General features: G+C 32.8%; 2 protein-coding genes across 9 annotated transcripts; both read right to left on the bottom strand.

Annotated features, from left to right (window-relative positions):
- Nucleotides 1-1,149: 1,149 nt before the first annotated feature.
- On the bottom strand, nucleotides 1,150-4,543 carry LOC128039263 (putative disease resistance protein RGA3). The gene is made up of 2 exons (XM_052627652.1): nucleotides 1,752-4,543; nucleotides 1,150-1,383 (listed from the first exon to the last, which is right to left on the bottom strand). The coding sequence occupies exon 1, from the start codon at nucleotides 4,381-4,383 to the stop codon at nucleotides 1,783-1,785; it is 2,601 nt and encodes an 866-aa protein (XP_052483612.1). The 5' UTR covers nucleotides 4,384-4,543; the 3' UTR covers nucleotides 1,150-1,383; nucleotides 1,752-1,782.
- Nucleotides 4,544-10,131: 5,588 nt separating this feature from the next.
- On the bottom strand, nucleotides 10,132-15,945 carry LOC105789169 (putative disease resistance protein RGA1). 8 transcript variants are annotated; one of them, XM_052627653.1, is made up of 6 exons: nucleotides 13,221-15,945; nucleotides 12,833-12,883; nucleotides 12,054-12,415; nucleotides 11,493-11,610; nucleotides 10,521-10,686; nucleotides 10,132-10,390 (listed from the first exon to the last, which is right to left on the bottom strand). In XM_052627653.1, the coding sequence occupies exon 1, from the start codon at nucleotides 15,782-15,784 to the stop codon at nucleotides 13,226-13,228; it is 2,559 nt and encodes an 852-aa protein (XP_052483613.1). In that variant the 5' UTR covers nucleotides 15,785-15,945; the 3' UTR covers nucleotides 10,132-10,390; nucleotides 10,521-10,686; nucleotides 11,493-11,610; nucleotides 12,054-12,415; nucleotides 12,833-12,883; nucleotides 13,221-13,225. The 8 variants fall into 8 exon arrangements, with proteins under 8 accessions (XP_052483613.1, XP_052483615.1, XP_052483614.1 ...); XM_052627655.1 differs by having other exon boundaries at nucleotides 12,054-12,224; XM_052627654.1 differs by having other exon boundaries at nucleotides 12,833-12,880.
- Nucleotides 15,946-21,565: the final 5,620 nt, after the last annotated feature.

Below are 21,565 nucleotides of genomic sequence, written 5' to 3'. Positions count from 1 at the left end.
AATAAAATTTTAGCATTCATTCACAGATCGGAATTGAGACATTGTGTCCTAACTTCATTGGATATGATGCTTTCTTTCTCGATTAACGTGGAACGTGCCCTTTTCCCAAAATTTTCAACATTTTAATACAAGGATCATATTTTAAATTTCTTTAAAGTTTTCAGTTTTTCGACACTAAGACATTAAGTAATCAACTAGGTACCAATTTTGGGCGTATCGAGGGTGCTAATCCTTCCTCGTGCGTAACCGACTCCCGAACCCGTTTTTCTAAATTTCGTGGACCAAACTTGTTGTTTTAATAAAATCAAACCCTTTTATTAAAAACAACTACTTTTCGAGGTGATCCAATCACACCTCATAAAAAGGATTGGTGGCGACTCCCGTTCCATTTTTCAAAACCAAGTCGACCCCGTTTTTCATCCTAAAAATGGTGTCAACAATACATACCATCTTTAGTCAAATATAAGAATAAAATTAAAGAAGACTGATAACTACTCCAACTAAACAATAAAAGAAAAACAAACACAAGTAAAAAGGAATAGTTTAATGTTTCTAACATTAAAACCAAGTGTGAGAGGTCGACTATCAAAATAATGAATGAGTTCATAATCTTCTCACAAAAGTCATGGACATTAAATTATATGGACATTAAAGTTTGAATTTAAAAAGGGTTCAATTCGAATCTGACAATGCAAATATTGTGAATAAAATTAATAGAAGGGATGAGGATATAACATTTTTGGGAAAGCGCGCTAATGAAATTTATGAGAAGCAGAAGTCCTTTGAGAATGCAGTCGTCACATGGGCGCCTAGATCCAGCAATAAACTTGCTGATTTTATTTGCAAATTTTTATTGAGTAATAATTGCATTTGGAATTTTGATGTGAATTATCCAAAAGAGATTCGCGACCTTGTAATTTTGGAAGCTATAAATGAAAGTTAGGCCTTTAAGGTCTGTTTTGTTAAAAAAAAAAGAAAAAGTTATGTTAGAAGAACTCTACCATAACATTAAATTGAAGCATTATACTTTAAAGTGAAGTTTTATTGCTGAGTACATAAAATTCAATTATCTTAATGAGAAATAAAGTAATATTTAGTGCCTAATCTGATTTAAAAGTTAATAAGATATATGTATCAAATAGTGTAGTGTTTGGTGACTTACCTTATCTATTCATCATCTGTTGTTGTCTTAAAGACATCATAATAAATCTCAAGGATATGAGCAATCCTAGGCCAGCACTGGTGCATCTTTTACTTAATTTTGGATACATTGCAATGCTTAATTTTTTGAGTACAGTGAGGTGACAACTTTAGGTAATTTCTAATGTAAAGGCATTGAAGCGATGTGAGATGTTGGAACCACATTAGTAACGTCGAGAGATTCTGTAAATTTTGAAAATACAATAAAATTCAAAGACTTTAATATATATATAAAAAGAGAGCACCAAAGACAACTTCAACATCTTCAAATTTTTACCTGCAACTTTAACAGATAAATAAATTTTGGTAGAAAAACACTACCATAACATTAAACTGAGGTATTATACAAATTTCTTTTAATTTTTTTCACCTTTCTCTTTTAAAAGGAAGAAATGTAAATTGCAAGTGAAGTTTTATTTGCTTCAAATAAATTTCAATTATGTTAATGGGAAATAAAGTAGTATTTGGTGCTTAATTTGATTTAGAAATATTAACATTTAAAAAGCTAATAAGTTATTTATAAATATCAAATATAGTATTTGGTGACTTACCTTATCTATTCATCATTTGTTGTTGAGGTCTTCATCGCTTCACAATAATCTTACGGGCATGAGCAATCATAGGCCAGTCTTCACTGGTTTCTTTAATGCATCTTTTGCTTAATTTTGGACACCCTTCAATCTTTAATCTTTTGAGTGCAGTGAGGTGTTGCATTCCTTCGGGCAGAAACGACAGCTCTGGGCAATCATCAATTTCAAGACTTTGAAGGGATGTGAGGTGTTGCATCTCTTCAGGTAGAAACGACAGCTTTGGGCAATCATCAATTTTAAGACTTCGGAGTGATGTGAGATGTTGGAACCACGTTGGTAACATCGAGACATTCTCCAATTCTCCGATATACAAGTGCTGCAATGTTTTGGTGGATCCTAGAAGAATCCATTGGGGTAGTGACTCCAGCTTTGGCACTCCTTCAATGCACAATTTTCGAAGGCTGCCATCTTCTTTCCTCTCAAGTTCCAACTCCTCCATAGTGAGATCGAGCTTTTCACAATCCGAAATTGCCAAATTTTCTAATGCAGTTAGGTATTTTAAACCTTGTGGCAATGAAACCAAGTTTTTGCATTCATATATGATCATTTCTCGGAGGGCTGTTAGGTTTTGAATGTCTTCGAACAATTTTTCTAAATTTTCACATTCAGAAAAGGCCAAAGTCCGAAGAGAAGTTAGGCACGATATTCCATTCTCTTGCAAACGCGTCTGTTTCGTTGTTACCGTTAATTGTCTAAGGCTAATCAGGTACCTTATGTCTTCTGGTAACTCTTCAATTCCCCTACATCCAGCAAGGTTAAGTGTTTGCAAACTCTGCAAATTGCAAATGCAATTTGGAAGTCTTTTTATATTTCCATTGTAGGCTAGGCTCAAAACTCTCAACTGCTTCAGATAACGTGTGCTGTTTGACAATTGCTCTAAATTGCAGCAAGCCAAATCTAACACTCTCAAATGTTTAGACCTTGAGATAACTTCTGCAATAAGAGATTCGCTATCAACCTTGCCTTCATCTTCCAAGAAAAGTGATTGCAGACGGCTCAAGTTATTTGGCAACTGGGAAACATCTTGCTTTGATAGATCAAACCATAAATGTCGAACATTCCCAGTCGAATAATGGTTACATGAATTCACCTCATTTTGCGCCACTGATAATGCAAGATCATGAAATAAATCATGCATTTTGAAGTTGGAAAAGAAAGACTCAGGTTCAACTTGTTGGAAGAAAGATCTTGATTGTAGCTCTTGTATATACCGCTTCCCAATATCTTCTGGCTCTTCATTTTCGTATGGTGATTGCAAAAAGCCATTTGCCATCCACAATGGGATCAAACGGAAAGTACTGAATTCAAAATCTTTTGGAAAAACTGAACAAAAGGCAAAACATTGCTTTAAATACCAGGGCAAATGATCATAACTTAGTTTTAAAGCAGGCAAGATGTCATTTTCCTCCTGTTTCATCTTCCATAGTTCACAATCTCTCACAAGTTCCCAATCATGTTGTACCCTAGTTGAACAGAGTAGGCTGCCTAACGTCTTCACGGCCAAAGCAACCCCTTTGCATTTATGAACAATTCCTTCCCCGATTCTTACAAGATTGCCATATTGTTTCTCTTCACCTTCTTTAAAGGCAAGTTGAAGAAACAATGATAGACAATTCTCATAAGAAAGATGCTCTAAATCATATGAAGGGATTGTGCCTGTGATTGTAGCCACTTTGCGGCTACGAGTTGTGACAATGATTCTACTCCATTGGGCTCCCCCACACAACAAATCTTTCAGCTCACTCCATTTCTTTTTGTCCTCGTTCCAGACATCATCCAATACCATAAAAAATCTTTTACCATTCAAACAATCTTGTAAAGCTTTATGCAATTCCTCCTTATTCATGTCCTTGCAGTTCATACCAGTGGCAGATTGAATGGTTTTTATCATCAGTTGTTTGGTGTCAAAATCCTCTGTAACACACACCCAGATTCTCAATTCAAAATGCGACTTCACACTCTCCTCATTAAACACCAATTGGGCAAGGGTAGTTTTCCCAATACCTCCGATCCCAACTATGGGAAGGACAGGGATATCTTTCTCATCAGTTGGATTCATTAAGAAGTTTATTAGGTGTTGTTTAGCTTCATCTCGACCGATGACACTAGATGTATTAACAAAGGAGTAGGTTTCCCTCTCACGATGTATGACATCATTAGGTTCATGTTTTTCAGTGAGATGAAACTTGGCCATGCTAGTTGCAATCTCATTCAACATCTCGTTTGCCTTTCTGATCTTATAGCCCATCCTAAAACGAAATGCCAAAGGGTTAGAGCCAGAAAAGAAATGGCGTACCTTCTTTCCGGTCCTTTCCAGGACTTGCCTCCTCAATGCTTGGATCTCGAACTCGTCTATCAAATCTTCCACGTCGTAGCAAGCATCTTTGAACCTTTGTAGCCAAAGACTGAGCTCCTGGGTACGAGCCTGTTGTTGTTCAGCATCCAGGACCACAGCTCTGATAGCAGCTAGCGTGTCTTTAAGCTTTTCGAACTCCTTTCGAACACCCCATGCGGAGCAAATTCCTTCGTAGGCAACATTGCCTAGTTTCTCCAATACTTTTCCGGTAATCCCGAATGCAAAGGATTGAGCCATTTTCTTTAGGTAGAGGAATAGAAGTAATACGGGTTATTGTTTTTGGTATGAATTTTGGGATTAGAAGGTAATGAAAGCGGACATGGGGCCATTGTTGAAGGTATATAGGAAGATAAAAAGGAATGATTTGGGTTGCTTGTGTTGCAGCGTAGATTGCAAGTTTGTGAAGTAATGTTCTTAATGTTTCCTTTGGGTGCAAATTAAGGTTTGAAGTGATGGTTGGGTAACGGATTTATTCATTGGTGAGGATGGGGCATCCTAATATTGCAAAACCCTGAATTCATGAAATTATAAGATTTTATTCATCAAGCTTTCCTGCTAGAACACACTTTAAGATTTTAACTATACATATAAAAGTATATTTGAGAAATTGTTACCTAAAATTTTCAATTAAAATCTTGATATAATGACTTATTTGATCTTCTAACTTTAAAATAAAGTTAATTAATCTCCTATTTAATTTTATATTATTATCAATATTTTATAATTAAATTTAAATGAAAATATATTAAAAATTATTTAATTGAAATTTGGGTGGGATCAAAGACAAAAAATTAATACATATTTAATATACCTTCACTTTTAATTTTTATATTTAATTTAATTTAATTTAATTAATCAAATTTATGAATTTAATTATTTAATATATATTCAATTTTAATTTATTTGTATTTACTTTAATTAAATTAAATCAATCAAATTTATAAATATATGGAATAAAGATAACATCACATTTATTTATTTAAATTATAATTTTTTTATCTATTTTATGTTACAATATTATTTTTGAATTGTTTTTTATGATTATAAGAATTTATATTTAATTATTTAAATCATTTAAAATACCCAATTGCTTAATTGGTCATTCGGTTAACTAAAATTTATAAAGATTAGCTTTTATTACTTACTTTTATAATTTAATCCTTATACTTTAATTAACTGTTCAATTGACAAAATTAAAAGACCAAATTCCAATTAACCTCTATACTAACCTCATAAATATTAAATAATAATATTTACGAACTTGATCATTGGAAATGAGGTTCTAAAACCACAATTTCCAACACACACTATTACATTCCAACTTCTAAAATACTGAACTTCTCCACTATATATTTGAAAGGAAAAAGGGGATAAAAGAATGAGCGACTCTTGCTCAACAAGTATAATCTGAACTTGTTAAAAGCATAGTTCTGCTATTAATCTATATAATTGAGTCTTATTAAAACATTAAATCGAGAATCACTTAAAGCACAAGAATCTAGAATTTGTTAACTTTTTAATCATATAAAATCAATAAGTACACATTACCGAGAAAATATGTAAGAAAAATTTTATAGTTCACTTTTGATGTCTATTATTAAACAATATGTACCCTAAACAAAATTTCCCTCCTCTAAGAGAGTTACCTAAAGTGAAGATGCTAAAACATGAGAGATTTTTAGACCATTGGATTCTTTTATTTAATTTGAACCCAAAATTTAACAACATTTTTAAGTAAACCTTTTTAATGCATTTATCTAATTGTAAACTTAGGTGTTGCTTGTATTCGGATTTGGCCCTAAGCATGAGGGATTCTTTGTTTCTGCCCGCAAAAGAATCTTGTTTAAAAAGCTTATAAGTTAAAGCCAAAAGATTTTGGTTTAATAGCTAATAAATCCTCTCCTTGAAATTTTTTTAAGTCCATGATTAAACACCCATTACGGGTATTAGAAGCAGTTAGCCATATTTTAACCTAAATTAAAACCTTTGAACTTTCTTTTTAGTCATAGCAAATCTCTAATACAAAATCAAATTACCAATAAACATTGGAAACCAAACAATTCAAAAACTTTTAACATATATAAGAAATGATGGGCTCCTAAGGACAAAAGAAGATTGCGGTCAATTTGATAATTATCGAGTGGCATTATTTTTTCGGAGGAGTCAATGACTATTCATAATTATTATATATCTTGCACAGATTGAAGAAATTTGACAGAAGCTTGATCTAGAAGGCTCGATGTCTTGCTAAGCAAACAAGCAAAATCAGCTAAAGAACTGGAGTAAAAACCAGAGAATGAAGAAGAATTTCTGAGGGCTTTTCATTGCAAATGAATTGAGGCATAAAGCCATTACAATACCAGTCAATAAATCCAAATATTCTGAAAACGAAATTGACTCAAACCGAAATGAATCGAATCAGATTAAACCAATCCAACAACAATTAACATAGATTATTTTTATGTCTGAACAGGGTTTCAAATCAAGAATTGAGGATGTGAGGGAGGAAATATTACGCTAAAGAAGGGCTGGAAAATTACCAGATGACACCACTACAGTGCTCAAGAACTGGTGGCAACAACACTCAAAGTGGCCATACCCAACTGTAACCAACTAAACATCAACTTCCAATTAATTTTTTTTTTTTTGCCAAAACATAAACCCTTGAATAGATTAATGAGTTGACAAAATACAGGAAGATGACAAGGCCGAACTTGTGGAGGAAACTGGATTGCAACTAAAGCAAATCAACAACTGGTTCATCAACCAAAGGAAGCGCAATTGGCACAGCAATTCCCAGTGGGTCACCTCCTTGAAGTCCAAGCGGAAAAGGTAGACATCGAGTTCCAACGTGTTGATGGTGGTACAGCTTATCATGTAAGCTGTGGGGGGTTTAATAATTGTGGGCTAACATTTTGTGAAGGTGCTTAAAAGAATTTGGGAAGTTGGATGTTTTTTCTTTAAAAAAAAACCAGGTATATAGGTTGTAATGGTAATGACTTTTATGTTGCTTACACATATAAGTGTTTTGATTGAAGTTTCTAACGAAGTAAACTTGCATTCTTACTATCAGAATCTCTGTTTGTTTCAACATGTCTCTAATTTCTAATGTTTCATATAGTAGTTGCGATGCAAGCCATTGTTACAATTCTAAACTCGAAAACAGAGGCCCATGCAAACTGATTTTCTTAATATTGATATGTTTCTAATTATCCTTTTTTCTTCCAATTTTGGTTTTCCTCTTCGACTGCCTTCTTCGTAGACCTGATCATGGTGGCTCTGCCCGAAGGTCTATCCAAAATGTGAGAGAATTTGGACAAAATTATGAGACAAGAATATTTTTTATTTTTCACCATATTACTAAATTAACTTTTTAAAATAATTATAGTTTAATTTAAAATTATTAGTTAAAAAATATCTATTATCTTTAATCATGAGTCATACAATTACCATTTAAGTCATATATATAATATGGAGCATGGCAATCCTCTTAGTTTTTATAATTTATGATTTGGTTGAATCAGATATAGGCGTTATGATCGATTCGATCATTGGTCCGATTCTAAGAATATTAGTGTAATTATAACAGTGAAATGTTTATATATATCAATTTTAAACCCATAATTATTAATACATGAAACAACACATTAATTGATAATGACGTCAACTTATAAAAAACAATTATTTTTAAAAACTTTTATGTAAAATAAAAATCATGTATCATATATAAAATATAAAAGAAAGAACTAAAATATATATGGAAACATAGAGTTATAAATTAATTCTTTGTGTTCCAAAATAGATTAAAGTAAGTATATTATATCAATGGTCTTTGATACAAATCAAATTACAAACAAACAATGGAAATTGAACAACTCAAAGACGTTGACATATATAAGAACCAATCCAAGACAACTTCAACATCCTCCACTTTAATAGATAAATAAATTCTATCACAAGAACCCTGCCATCATATTTCAGATTAAATAAAATTCATTTATGTTAGTGAAAAATAGTGTGTATATATATATATTGATATATTGAATTTGGTGTCTTACCTTATCTTTTCGTCATCTGTTGTCACAATAAAAGTAGGGGACATGAGCAATCTTAGGCCAGTCTTCACCGATTTCTTCAATGCATCTTTTGCTTAATTTTGGACACCCTTCAATAATTTATCTTTTGAGTGCAGTGAGATGTTGCATCCCTTCAGGCAGAACCAACAGCTTTGGGCAAATTGAAATTTCAAGACTTTGAAGCGATGTGAGATGTTGAAACCACCATCAAATGCTGACCCGATTAGGAAATGATATACTCTTTTATTAAATGTCTATTATTACTATTTTGATGGTCTTTTTTTTGTATTTTCATACTTTTATATAGTTTTAAAATAAAAGAATTAAAATTAACATGTCAAGAAAATTACCACGGCACCAATAATAATATCATTGCGAAAAAAAAAAGTGATCATTTTAGTTTATTATTGGAATAGTGTGCACCGACCGTGCAACGGAATTTATGTGGAACCAACTACATTGATTTAAACCTATGTCAAATTATATTGAAAAAAAAAAGCCTTAAATTTACCACTTAACCAAGACTTTATTTTGTTTTGATTTATAAAGCTCTTTATTGAGTTGGTGTGGATCCCAACTCAATTAAGAAAATTACTTTAATGTTTCTTCGCATTTAAAATAATTTATATTATTTGAGAAAAAATAATAATAAAATATGCATAAAATAAAATTTGAACCCATGTAAATTGAATTGACAAAACCTTAAGGGCACGTTTGGTTCGCTGTAATGGAATAGAGGTGTAATGAAATAGAGGCGTAATAGGTAATTCTTTTGTTTGGCTGAATGGAATGGAATAGAGGCATAATAGTATTCTTGTGTTTGGTTGAATGGAATAGAGGTGTAATAGCATAAGAAAAAAAACTAAAATAACTAAAATACCCTTAGCAGAAATTTGTTTAGGTAAATGATTATTGTTATTGTTGTTAAATTTTAATAAAATTATTAATATCAATAATAAATAATTTAATCATATTTTAACATAATTATTATTAAATATATTTTAATTAAAATATATAATTTAATAAAATTCTTAATAATAAATATTCTTATATGAATTTACTAAAATCATAATATATGATACTATAAAATATAATTTAAAATAATTATTATTAAATATATTTTAATTAAAATATATAATTTAATAAAATTCTTAATAATAAATATTCTTATATGAATTTACTAAAATCATAATATATGATACTATAAAATATAATTTGAAATAATTATTATTAAATATATTTTAATTAAAATATATAATTTAATAAAATTATTAATAATAAATATTCTTATATGAATTTACTAAAATCATAATATATGATACTATAAAATATTTTTAATTAATGCGTTGTATATGAATATACACATTTAATTAGTTTTATTTTTAATAAAATATTTCTAATTAATTCCTTCAATTTTAATCACCTTACAATTTATTCATTGTATTATATCTAACGGCTCATCTAAGTAATCACTAGTGCAATAAATCCTATAGTTTCGTACAGGTCTTGTAATTGCTCGATTAAAATTTTCGAACTACCTCAACTTAAGAAATTCGATCCCAAATTCAAATTTTTCAATACCAATAAAAATCAACTTATTACATCACCACTTGCAAAATATAACTATAAAAACATTACTATGGAGTAAACCATATAAAAACAGAACATATAGTTCTCAATGACACCGAAACTTGAGTTCAATGATGAAGTATCGTAATTGAGCCCATGATCCCTTAAATACTCATCATGGTCGATATAACTCCTCAAGGGAGCAACATCTATCACTCTATCGTCTAAGCTGATGCTTATAACAGAGGTATCAAACGTCTTCTTATATCCCTTACATTCACAACAAAGAATTCCAGCAAAACCAAAGTAACATGCATACAAACAAGCAAAATAGAAGGAATTCATTCAAACTTGTGCTTTAAAATTAAGTTCAATCAATTGCTAAAATCTGTAGCCCCTGAAATAAGAAAAATATAGAAGGCTTGTATGTGAATACATGGCAATATGACAGCACAGAAAATGAAAAAGGCTTGGCTCTTCAACAAAAGCAACATGTACAACTCAGAGGATCCACAACACAGCTTAATCTAACAACATCTTTTACTAATAGCCTAAAAAATGCACATGATGAATTGCTGCATATACCATAGACCATAGACCTGAAAAATATCAACCCAAATTATTAGTAGCTGAAATCGCATCAAATTTCAGTAAATTTGAATGCTATGCAAATTGGTTAAGTTAAAACCAAGGTACACTTCGATAGCCATGAAAGAACATGGAACTTACAAAACGGCTTGAGTTGTCATTTCTCAATGTTTTTGCATTACCAAATGCTTCTAGGATAGGATTGGTCTTCAAGATTTCATACTCTATTCCACTCCCACCACCAAGAACTGCCAAATATTGCATTGCTATCTTTGCTGTCTCAGTTTTTCCTGCTCCACTCTCACCACTACCAGCAAATAGCAACACGACCATTACATGCGTATGCACATGTGATAAAAAACAAACAAGAGCTATAACAAATCCCCAAAATGTGCTCCGTCATTATGATCAGATATTTTAATACAAATTATTAAAAATTCAATTTACTCTTATAAAATTTAAGGCTTTACATTCCACATCACAAATTTGCCGAACTGTGTTAAACTAGCAAAGGTACCAAAAAGGATGCTAATCAGAGAACAAAATATTTATACATCCACAAATAAGAAAGAGTCTATACAGAGATAACTTAAACTAATCTGAAGTAGGAAAAATAATGCAACAGTACAAAAGATACTTTACTAATTCATGTCCAAATTTAGACATCCTAAACACGGAATAAATCAAAACTCAGAGCACCAACTTCAATAGGAGGCAAAGATAGAGGTAATTCTTCAAAAAACTGTGCTCCTCTTTTTCATCTTAATTGTATCCTAACTCAATATAAGTATTTGCGATCATGCATGTTTCAATATGCCCTACAGTCTCAGCATCTGACAAGCAATTTACTTTTTAAGTATTTGATCCTTATTACCAAAGAAAGCAGAGCTACACAACAGAGCATCTTAATAGCCATAGGAGAGACTGGTTGCTTTTATAGATAAACTCTGATATTTTTATTCAACAATCGTCGACAGAATGTGTTACTAGTTTTCTATTATCAAAATATTAAGTAAGAAGGACTCTGTATAGGATGCGCATAAAATAAAACTAGTTGAAAATCCATGTACAATATATTAACAGAGAAAGGAAAAAAAGACAAAGAAGACCAACCTTATGATGATAGATTGATTTATCATTCCTAGCAGGGGAACTCAAGTTGGTTACACCATTGTTCCCCAAATTTCCATCAGCATATCTAATGAGATCGCAAGTCGGAGAACCCATGAACCTAAAATCAATAGGCCAAGATTTAGTAAACCGGTGGGAAGGAAGAACCTCAGTTTTCTGAGACATTTCTCTTAAGTGGTTCAAACTCTGAGGTTTGAGCTTTAAGTATAAAGGTTTGACTATCACTTGCTTTTCTCATTATCCAAACAAAACCATATATATATATACATATATCATGATTTAGTTTCCCTTCCTTTCTCAACAACCAAACAAATAATTTCCAAATAAAAAAAAAGTAAATTCCAGCAAAGAAGAAGCACAGATTAAATCCTCAGACCCAGTTTAAGACTTTTTACCAGACTAACATGAACATAACAAACCAATCAAATAAAAATCAAACTTGTTCATTCATCTTGACTTTCCTCTCTCATCATCTAAACAAAATCACAATAAACAAATTGCCAAAAAGAAACCCAAATCCAATATTTTCTAACCCATTTTTACCTTTATTACTCACATCCTCAACGGGCAAAGCTACATCCTTGACATGGGCTTCAGCTACTGAAGCAGATTCTATAACAGGGTCAAGCTTCTTTTCAACGGGAGAATCCGATTCGGATGAGTAGAACCTGAGTCGAGACCGAGTTGAAGCGGCGAGTGGGTTGAACGGCTGAACTGGGTTTTGGTATAAGAGTGAAAAATATTGCGAGTAGTGAGTGAAATGCCTCTGAACAAAACCCTTTTCATGGCTTCCAAACAAAATGGTTAGTATCCAAGTGTTTTCCCGTTCTTTGGTTTTCAGAGTTTCTTTGATTTCATTTGGGGGCAAAGACGTTGGGAGAGAGGGTAAAACAGGTCTTAGAAATCTGGAGAGTAAAACGGAAGGCTAATCTGAGCTTTTGCAAGGGAATAGAAAGCATAGAATTTTGGGGGCCCGAAACAGGGCATTACACCCAACCGAACATATGAAAAAGTGGGGCCCACGGAATATGGGTGTAATGGCAAACCAAACATGCTGTAAATTTACCAATAAAAAATCTGTGCTCTACATGCATAATTTTCATTTCTAATATTTATAATTTTTTTTTATTTTGCAAAAGTTAAAAGATATAAATACCAAAAAAATAAAAATATTTTATTTATTTAATTATAATAAAGAAAATAAGAAGCAAACAAGTGATGATTACATTTAGAAACCAAAGGAATCAAATTATTACATTATTGTCTTTGATACAAATCAAATTATAAACATACATACATTGAAACCCATAATTCACACTTACATATGGGAAAGCACCACAGATAATTTCAACCTCTTTAAATTTGACCTGCTACTTTAATCAATAAATAAGCTGTGTTAGAAAATCTCTGCATAACATTAAATTGAGGCATTTTACATTTCTTTTCATCTTTCTCTTATAAAATGAAAAATGTAAATTCTTATACATATGACAATTTTTAATATTGCTTATAGAATAAAAAATATTGACAATATGCCAAATATTAATCCATTAAATAATTAAAAAGACATTGAACATCCTATTAGTCATTAGATTCACTTTTGAAATATTTTTATTCCACTAGTTGTTTTTCAAGTGAAGTTTTATTTAGTTCAGAGTAGATAAAATTCAATTATGTTAGTGAGAAATAGAGCAGTGTTTGGTGGCTTACCTTATCTATTCCTCATCTGTTGTTGTCTCCCAGTCATCACAATGAAAGTCAGGGACATGAGCAATCTTAGGGCAGTCTTCACCGGTTTCTTTAATGCATCTTTTGTTTAATTTTGGACACCCTCTAATCTCTAATCCTTTGAGTGCAGTGAGGCGTTGCATCCCTTCTGGTAGAGACGACAACCTTGGGCAATTTGAAATTTCAAGACTTTGAAGCGATGTGAGATGTTGGAACCATGTTGGTAACGTCGAGAGATTCTTCAAGTTGCGGATGTTCAGATCCTGCAAAGTTCTGATGGATCCTAGAAGAATCCATTGGGGTAGTGACTCCAGCTTTGGCACTCCTCCGATCCACAAATTTCTAAGGCTACCACCTTCTTCCCTCTCAAGTTCCAACTCCTCCATAGTGAGATCAAGCTTTTCACAATCAGAGATTTCCAAACTTTCTAATTTAGGTAGGTATTTTAAACCTTGTGGCAATGAAACCAAGTTGTGGCATTGACGTATGTTCAATTCTCGGAGAGATGTTAGGTTTTGAATGTCTTCAAACAACTTTTCTAAATTTTCACATTCAGAAAAGATCAACCTTCGAAGACAAGTGAGGCACGATATTCCATTCTCTTGCAAACGCGTCTGTTTTGTTGTTACTATTAATTCTCTAAGGCTAATCAGGTACCTTATGTCTTTTGGTAACTCTTCAATTCCCCTGCATCCAAAAAAGTCAAGTGTTTGCAAACTCTGCAAATTGCAAATGGAATTTGGAAGTCTTTTAATATTTCCATTGTAGGCTAGGTTCAAATATCTCAACTGCTTTAAATAACTTATGTTGTTTGGCAATTGCTCTAAACTACACTCAGACAAATCTAACACCCTCAAATGTTTAGACCTTGAGATGATTTCTGCAATAAGAGATTCGTTATCAGCCTTGCCTTCTTCATTTGATAAGAAAAGTGATTGCAGACAGCCCAAGTTATTTGGCAACCGGGAAGCATCCTGCTTCGATAGATCAAACCATAAATGTCGAACATTCCCAGTCGAATAATGGTTACATGAATTCACCTCATTTTGCGCCACTGATAATGCAAGATCATGTACTAAATCATGCATTTTCAAGATGGGAGCAAAAATATCCTCTTCAACTTGTTGGAAGAAAGATCTTGATAGTAACTCTTGTATATACCGATTCCCAATATCTTCTGGCTCTTCATTTTCGTATGGTGATTGCAAAAAGCCATTTTCCATCCAAAGGGAGATCAAATAGAGATGATTGAATTCAAAATCTTTTGGAAAAACTGAACAAAAAGCAAAACATTGCTTTAAATACCAGGGCAAATGATCATAACTTAGTTTTAGAGCAGGCAAGATGTCATTTTCCTCCTGTTTCAACTTCCATAGCTCACTATCTCTCACAAGTTCCCAATCATGTTGTACCCTAGTTGAACAGAGTAAGCTGCCTAAAGTCTTCACGGCCAAAGCAACCCCTTTGCATTTTTGAACAATTCCTTCCCCGATTCTTACAAGATTGTCATGTTGTTTCTCTTCACCTTCTTTAAAGGCAAGTTTAAGAAACAATGATAGACAATTGTCATAAGAAAGATGCTCTAAATCATACAGAGGTGTTGTGCCTGTGATTGTAGCCACATTGCGGATACGAGTTGTGACAATGATTCTACTCCCTTGGGCTCCCCCACACAACAAATCTTTCAGCTCAATCCATTTCTTCTTGTCCTCGTTCCAGACATCATCCAGGACCACAAAAATTCTTTTAGTATTCAAACAATCTTGTAAAACTTTATGTAATTCCTCCTTATTCATGTCCTTGCACTCTCTGCCAGTGGCAGATTTAATGATTTTTATCATCAGTTGTTTGATGTCAAAATCCTCTGTAACACACACCCAAATTCTCAATTCAAAATGCGACTTCACACTCTCCTCATTAAACACCAATTGGGCAAGGGTAGTTTTCCCGATACCTCTGATCCCAACTATGGGAAGGACAAGGATATCTTCCCCATCAGTTGGATTCATTAAGAAGTTTTGTAGGTGTTGTTTAGCTTCATCTCGACCGATGACACTAGATGTCTTAACAAAGGAGTAGGTTTCCCTCTCACGATGTATGACATTAGTCTCATGTTTTTCAGTGAGATGAAACTTGGCCTTGTTAGCTGCAATCTCATTCAACATCTCGTTTGCCTTTTTGATCTTATAGCTCATCCTAAAGCGAAATGCCAAAGGGTTTGAGCCAGAAAAGAAATGGCGTACCTTACTTCCAGTGCTTCCCTGTTCCAGGACTTGCCTCCTCAATGCTTCGATCTCGAACTCGTCTATCAAATAGTCCACGTCGTAGCAAGCATCTTTGAACCTTTGTAGCCAAAGACTGAACTCCTGGGTACGAGCCTGTTGTTGTTCAGCATCCAGGACCACAGCTCTGATAGCAGCTAGGGTCAACTTAAGCTTTTCAAACTCCTCTCGAACACCCCATGCCAAGCTAATTCTTTCATAGGCAGCACTCCCTAGTTTCTCCAATACTTTTCCGGCGATCTCGAATGCAAAGGATTCAGCCATGGTAATTGTTTCTGGTATGAATTAAAGTAATAATTTTCGAATACCAAGGTATTAGATGCCAAGGAAGTGGTAATAACCCCAATGCAAAAGCCTAGAAAAGTTAGAAATACATGCACCTTTGGAATTTAATCTGACCCACCACCTTTTTTGAGGGTGTTTCCTGGAATGATCTTAATGGAGAAATTCAGGACGAAGACAGTAATGGTTTCCGAGTGGGTCAGTGTCCTCTCATGGCCGACTAACCATAATGAATGGTCTTTTTATTTTTATTTTTTCATACTTTTATTTAGTTCTAAATAAAAGAATTAAAATTAACATGTCAAGAAAATTACCACGGCACCAATAATGATTACTAAGTAAACTTTAGAAAGAATAACTTTCGATATAAATTGTTTTCTTCCACCAAATTTGTGTGTCTATACTATTAATAAATTCTTTGATTAAGTTGGTGTCACGAGTCAATTGGGCACCAACTTAGTTAGGAGAAATAACAAAAATATCCTTTCAAATTTAAAATAAGATATATTATTTAAGGGTACTTTAGTCTTTTTACTTTTTTAAAATAAAAAATGCATATTGTGAGATTTGAACTCATACCAAATTACATTGAAATTTTTTAATTTTATCACTTAACCAAAAATTTATTTTAATTTACTTATACATTTTAATTTTATTATGCATATTTCCTTACCTTTTAAAATGTAAACCTATACGTATTATTAATAAAATCCCTAAGCGATTTGATGTCATGAGTGAGTTGAGCACCAACTTGATTAGGAAAATTATGAAAATGTCTTTTCTTATTTAAAATAAGTTATATTATTCAATGACACTTTAATATTTTTAAAATTTTAAAAAATTGCATATGATGGAATTTGAACCAAGGTAGTAGTTAGTATCACACGGTGGACGTATCACTTTCTATTGAATCTAGTAAGTGCTAATATTCATCTATTTTGATGTATCGTTTGGATTTATCAATGTTTTTGAAAAGCATTTAATGCATAAAATATTTAAATATATCAAATGAATTAAATAAAATAATTTCAAATATAAAAAATATTAATTGATTACATAAAACACTCATCAATAAACTTCACAAATAAAATTTTATTATTTAACAAATTTAAAGTAAACAAAAGAAAATTATTTCACACATTAAACAACAAAATTATCCACAACATTATTTTAAAATCTCATGCTAAATACATAAAATAAAAGTTTAATAAAACATGCACATAATGTTGTGTTGGTGAAACTTTTAGCATTTATCTTCTTTTTTTGCCTTTTAGTATAAAATTTTTACTTTTTATTATTAATTTTCTACTATAATTTTGAAAGTTGTTCATTTACTAAAGTTTAAAATTTAAATTTAGTTATTAAAAAATTAATGTTGGTAAAAAATAATAATTTTATCTATTTTTTAACATTATTCTTATATCGGTTGGTGTGTAATGTTTCAGCTGGTACAACTGAAATTGGTCGGAATGAGCTAGTATAACTGATATAGATTGAAATTTACACCAGTGCGAAAAAAAGTGATCATTTCAGTTTATTATTGGAATAGTGTGCACCGACCGTGCAACAGAATTGATGGGAACCGACTGCATTGATTTAAACTCATGTCAAATTATATTGAAAGAAAAAAAGCCTTAAAGTTACCATTTAACCAAGACTTTAATTTGTTTTGATTTATAAAGCTCTTTATTGAGTTGGTGTGGATCCCAACTCAATTAAGGAAATTACTTTAATGTCTCTTTGTATTTAAAATAATTTATATTATTTGAAGAAAAATAATAATAAAATATGCATAAAATAAAATTTAAACCCATGTCAATTGGATTGAGAAAATCTTAAATTTTCCACTCAAAATTTGGGCTCTACATGCATAATTTTCACATGCAATAGAGTTTCTAACATTTATAATCCTATTTTTTTTATTTTGCAAAAGTTAAAAGATATAAATACCAAAAATAAAATAAAAAATTTAGTGTTGTTCCTCAAACATATAGCCGCCTTTTAGTAGAAAAAAAATTATTTTATTTATTTAATTATAATAAAGAAAATAAGAAGCAAACAAGTGATGATTACATTTAGAAACCAAAGGAATCAAATTATTACATTATTGTCTTTGATACAAATCAAATTATAAACATACATACATTGAAACCATATATATATATATGTATGTATATATATGGGAAAGCACCACAGATAATTTCAACCTCTTCAAATTTGACCTGCCACTCTAATCAATAAATAAGTTGTGTTAGAAAATCTCTGCATAACATTAAATTGAGGCATTTTACATTTTTTTCATCTTTCTCTTATAAAATGAAGAAATGAAGACATTTAGCATCCTATTAAATTCGCTTTTGAAGTATTATTATTTCACTAGTTGTATTTCAAGTGAAGTTTTATTTGCTTCAGAGTAGATAAAATTCAATTATGTTAGTGAGAAATAGAGTAATACTAAAATTTAAAAGCTAATAAGACATATACCAAATAGAGCAGTGTTTGGTGACTTACGTTATCTATGCGTCATTTGTTGTTGTCTCCTAGTCACCACAATAAAAGTCAGGGACATGAGCAATCTTAGGCCAGTCTTCACCAGTTTCTTTAATGCATCTTTTGCTTAATTTTGGACACCATTCAATCTTTAATCTTTTGAGTGCAGTGAGGTGTTGCATCCCTTCGGGCAAAAACGACAGCTCTGGGCAATCCTCAATTTGAAGACTTTGAAGGGATGTGAGATGTTGAATCCACGTTGGTAATGTCAAGACATTCTCCAAGTTGCTGATGCACAAGTACTGCAATGTTTTGGTGGATCCTAGAAGAATCCATTGGGGTAGTGACTCAAACTTTGGCACTCCTCCGATAAACAATTTTCGAAGGCTACCATCTTCTTCCCTCTCAAGTTCCAACTCCTCCATAGTGAGATCAAGCTTTTCACAATCTAAAATTGCCAAAGTTTCTAATGTAGGTAGGTATTTTAAACCTTGTGGCAATGAAACCAAGTTGTGGCATTCAAATATGTACAATTCTCGGAGAGCTGTTAGGTTTTGAATGTCTTCAAACAATTTTTCTAAATTTTCACATTCAGAAAAGATCAACCTTCGAAGACAAGTGAGGCACGATATTCCATTCTCTTGCAAACGCGTCTGTTTTGTCGTTACACGTAATTCTCTAAGGCTAATCAGGTACCTTATATCTTTTGGGAACTCTTCAATTCCCCTGCATCCAGTAAGGTCAAGTGTGAGCAAACTCTGCAAATTGCAAATGGAATTTGAAAGTCCTTTTATATTTTCATTGAAGGCTAGGTTCAAATATCTCAACTGCTTTTCTCTAAACTACACTCAAACAAATGTAACACCCTCAAATGTTTAGACCTAGAGATGACTTTGCCAATGAGAGATTCGCTATCAGTCTTGCCTTCTTCATCTAATGAGAAAAGTGATTGCGAATAGCTCAAGTTATTTGGCAACCGGGAACCATCTTGCTTCAAAAGATCAAACAATAAATGTCGAACATTCCGGTTGAATAATGGTTACATGAATTCACCTCATTTTGCGCCATCGATAATGCAAGATCATGTACTAGATCATGCATTTTGAAGGTGAAAGTTAAAACTTATCTTCAACTTGTTGGAAGAAAGATCTTGATAGTAACTCTTGTATATACCGATTCCCAATATCTTACGGCTCTTCATTTTCGTATGGTGATTGCAAAAGCCATTTGCCATCCACAACGGGATCAAATAGAGAGGATTGAATTCAAAATCTTTTGGAAAAACCGAACAAAAGGCGAAACATTGCTTTAAATACCGGGGCAAATGATCATAACTTAGTTTTAGAGCGGGCAAGATGTCATTTTCCTCCTGTTTCAACTTCCATAGCTCACTATCTCTCACAAGTTCCCAATCATGTTGTACCCTAGTTGAAGCAGTAAGTCGCCTAAAGTCTTCACGGCCAAAGCAACCCTTTGCATTTTTGAACAATTCCTTCCCGATTCTTACAAGATTGTCATGTTGTTTCTCTTCACCTTCTTTAAAGGCAAGTTTAAGAAACAATGATAGACAATTGTCATAAGAAAGATGCTCTAAATCATACTGAGGTGTTGTGCACGTGATTGTAGCCACATTGCGGATCTGAGTTGTGACAATGATTCTACTCCCTTGGGCTCCCCACACAACAAATCTTTCACTCAATCCATTTCTTCTTGTCCTCGTTCCGGACATCATCTAGTACCATAAAAATCTTTTACCATTCAAACAATCTTGCAAAACTTTATGTAATTCCTCCTTATGCATGTCATTGCAGTTCATACCAATGGCGATTTAATGATTTTATCATCGGTTGTTTGATTGTTGGAACAATGGCGTGACAAAAAAAATGAAGTTGCAAAGCGAAATTTGCAAAACCGAAGCAAGAAGTATCGAAGCAAAAGAGAACAAGCAAAGCAAAAACAGTGAACAAAATGAATATTCAGCAAATTGTAACTGAACATCATCATCTTTCATTCAAAATTTGAATATATAAAAGAGTTACAAATTTGATTCATTTGACAGTTACCTAATGACATAACTGCTCCCACTTAAACTAAACTAATACAAGCTTAAGTCAAATACAAAATAAGTGACATATCGCCTTTTACATCATCAATCCAATCACAAACTTAATCCAACTAACTTTGGAAACTAGTTAAAGTTGAACTAAACTAAATTACAAAAGAACAAAACATCCAAAGTTGATTGCTTCATCCTGGTTCGACTTGGTCTTGCACACCAAGCTCGATGACCAACCATGTCTGCCGGCCACATGTTGCTTTTTGATCCGACTTTCAACACTCCTCCTTGGACTGTAAGCAACACATACCAATTCCATTTCTCAATACATCAAACCTAGCAGCTCCTAAGGGCTTAGTCAGCATATCAGCTAATTGTGCCCCTGAGCTACAATGAACAAGGCTGATCTCTTTTGTTTGTTCACCTCTCGAACAAAGTGTAACTTTATCTTAAAATGTTTAGTTTTCCCATGAAACACGGGTTCTTAGCTATAGCAGCTCACGATTGATTGTCCACCCAAATTTGATTGCTTGACTTGTGTTTCATTAAGGTCTCAAGCAATTTCTGAGCCAAATGGCTCGATTGATCTTCTTGCATTGCAATGTACTCGCTTCTTGGTGTGGATGAAGCAACAGTTCTTTGCTTTTTGAACTCCAGCAAAACATCCCCGATCCAAGTGTAAAGAAGTATCCTGAGGTACTCTTCATGTCATCAAGGGATCCTGCCCAGTCATTGTCGAGTAGCCTTCTAGTTTCAGTTCCTTTCCACTTCCAAACATTACACCAAAGTTAGCTGTGCCTTTGATGTATCTAAGAACCCTTTTGGCAGCCTTCAAATGCGCCTCATTACAGCAATGCATGAACCTTGATAGCAGACTAACACCAAACATAATGTCTGGCCTAATTGCTGTTAGATACAACAAGCAACCTATTAGGCTTCGATAATGCCTCTCATCAACCCTTTGCTGATCACCATTGCTTGTCAATTTTTCACCTTGGGCCACAGGTGTGCTGACTGCTTTACAGTTATGCATGCAAAATTTGTCTAGGATCTTCAAAGCAAATGAGTGTTGGCTGATGAAGATACCTCGATCAGACTGGTGAACCTCCATGCCAAGGAAGTAAGTCATGATCCCCAAGTCTGTCATCTCAAACACTTGCTGCATTTGGACCTTGAACTCATCAATGAGCTCAACTTTGCTCCCTGTCACTAACAAG

The sequence above is a fragment of the Gossypium raimondii genome, chromosome 2 (genome assembly GCF_025698545.1).
Source record: "Gossypium raimondii isolate GPD5lz chromosome 2, ASM2569854v1, whole genome shotgun sequence".
In the NCBI taxonomy this organism is placed as follows: domain Eukaryota; kingdom Viridiplantae; phylum Streptophyta; class Magnoliopsida; order Malvales; family Malvaceae; genus Gossypium; species Gossypium raimondii.
The sequence above is the reverse complement of the archived record's forward strand: the minus strand, read 5'-3'. Positions and strand labels throughout refer to the sequence as shown.